Below are 1,648 nucleotides of genomic sequence, written 5' to 3' on the forward strand. Positions count from 1 at the left end.
AAAAAAAAAAAAAAAATCTGTTGTCTCCAGTGCTATGTACTGGCCAATGCTTCCTTCCTCGAGGAACACCCACTGGGAATGTACTACCACGCTCTTGAAAGGGAAATGAGACCACCTTCATCTCAGTTGCTACAAAGCCAATGACAAGTGTAAATGATTGCTATTTGCCCATCCCCAGGGACCATCCAGATTCCCAAACAGCAAGGAGCTTTCAATTTCAAGCCTACTCATCCTAGGGACCCAGTGGTGCTCAAGGAGGACCACTTCCAGTGGTTCCTGGTGTTGTCTGAAGCTCTTGGAGCAAGGGCCAGCAATCTAGTAGTGCACTCTCACGGCAGAGAAATGAGTTCCTCTCGTGAATCTCTTTACTATAGCTAGAACTAAGCAGTGAAAACGACTAGGGTGTATGGTCCTCTTGCCCTCAGCCACAAAACATATCCAAATGCCAAGAGGAAAGAGCAATTTAATATTCAAAGAAATCTTAAGACAGTTTTCAATTTTTGTTTTGATATGTAGGGTCTCATGCAGGAGTAATTTAAGTAGGCCTTAACCTCTGTAGCCAAGCATGAGGTTGAACCCCTGGTCCTCCTGCCTCCACCTACCAAGGATGAGATAACCGGCGTGTGCAGGCAGGCCAACTGAGATGAAACCTTAAGTACATATAAAAGGTCAGTGTGGAGCTACTGGAGAGATAGATGGGGTAAGAAGCTGCAGCTCCACAGACTCAGCTCTTCCCTCCCCTTCCCGCCTGAGTGCTGGGACCTCCCATGCAGTCCACACTAACTGCAGCTAACCTTGTCTCAAAAAATAAATAAAATAAATAGATAAAATAAAAAAGAGATTTTACTTCAAAATTTGAGCCCTTCCCCAATGCTGAGACTGAGCACGTGGCCTGGGAGCAAAGTGACAGTGGCCCTGGGTCAGGAGACTCACCTCGGACCGGCGCCCCATCCATGATCTCATATTTCGCTATTGTGTCATTCTCGTGGTACACATTGGGACCCGTGCCTGTTGTTTCTCGTTTGATGATGTCTATTTCCATGTGCTTGATCTTGATTCTCACCAGCAGGAAGTATATCTTCCCTACAATGACATCTTTCAAGTGGTATCTGAAGAAGAGAAGGTACAGGAGGAAGATGGTGGTGGATCAGCATGGAGCACGCTGTCTAGGATGCCCCTGTTGGTGAGAGGGGTAATGGACGTGTATGCTCAACCTCACTATCGGAATAGTTTCCTGATACAAGCTTATTGGAATCTGTGTGACTTTCCTCTTCTACATCTTGCTTAAAAGAGATACATTTTATTTCAACAACTAATATCTGTTTATCTTCTCTGTCTCCACAGGATACAACTTTAGTTTTGTTTTTCTAAAACAGGGTTTCTCTGTTCAACAGGGTTCTCATGGCTGGCACAGTACTCACTTCGTAGACCAGGCTGGCCTCCAACCTGTCTCTGCCTCCTGAGTGCTGGGATTAAAGGTGTGCACCACCTTGCCCAACTGTACTGTTAGTATTTTTTATGTTTTTATTTATTATTATTATTTTTTTTTTTTTGTGGTTTTTCGAGACAGGGTTTCTCTGTGTAGCCCTGGCTGTCCTGGAACTCACTCTGTAGACCAGGCTGACCTCGAACTCAGAAATCCACCTGC

The 1,648-nt window shown here is 45.0% G+C and overlaps 1 protein-coding gene across 1 annotated transcript in view; it reads right to left on the minus strand.

Moving 5' to 3' along the window:
• Positions 1 to 1,648, minus strand: part of Vps26b (VPS26, retromer complex component B) — a 26,555-nt gene that overhangs the window by 8,136 nt on the left and 16,771 nt on the right. Inside the window, exon 4 of the mRNA XM_021206149.1 lies at positions 934 to 1,109. Within this exon, the coding sequence (XP_021061808.1) occupies positions 934 to 1,109 (176 nt within the window). The remainder of the gene's footprint in view (positions 1 to 933; positions 1,110 to 1,648) is intronic.

The sequence above is a fragment of the Mus pahari genome, chromosome 10, assembly GCF_900095145.1.
Source record: "Mus pahari chromosome 10, PAHARI_EIJ_v1.1, whole genome shotgun sequence".
NCBI classification, from domain to species: Eukaryota; Metazoa; Chordata; class Mammalia; order Rodentia; family Muridae; genus Mus; species Mus pahari.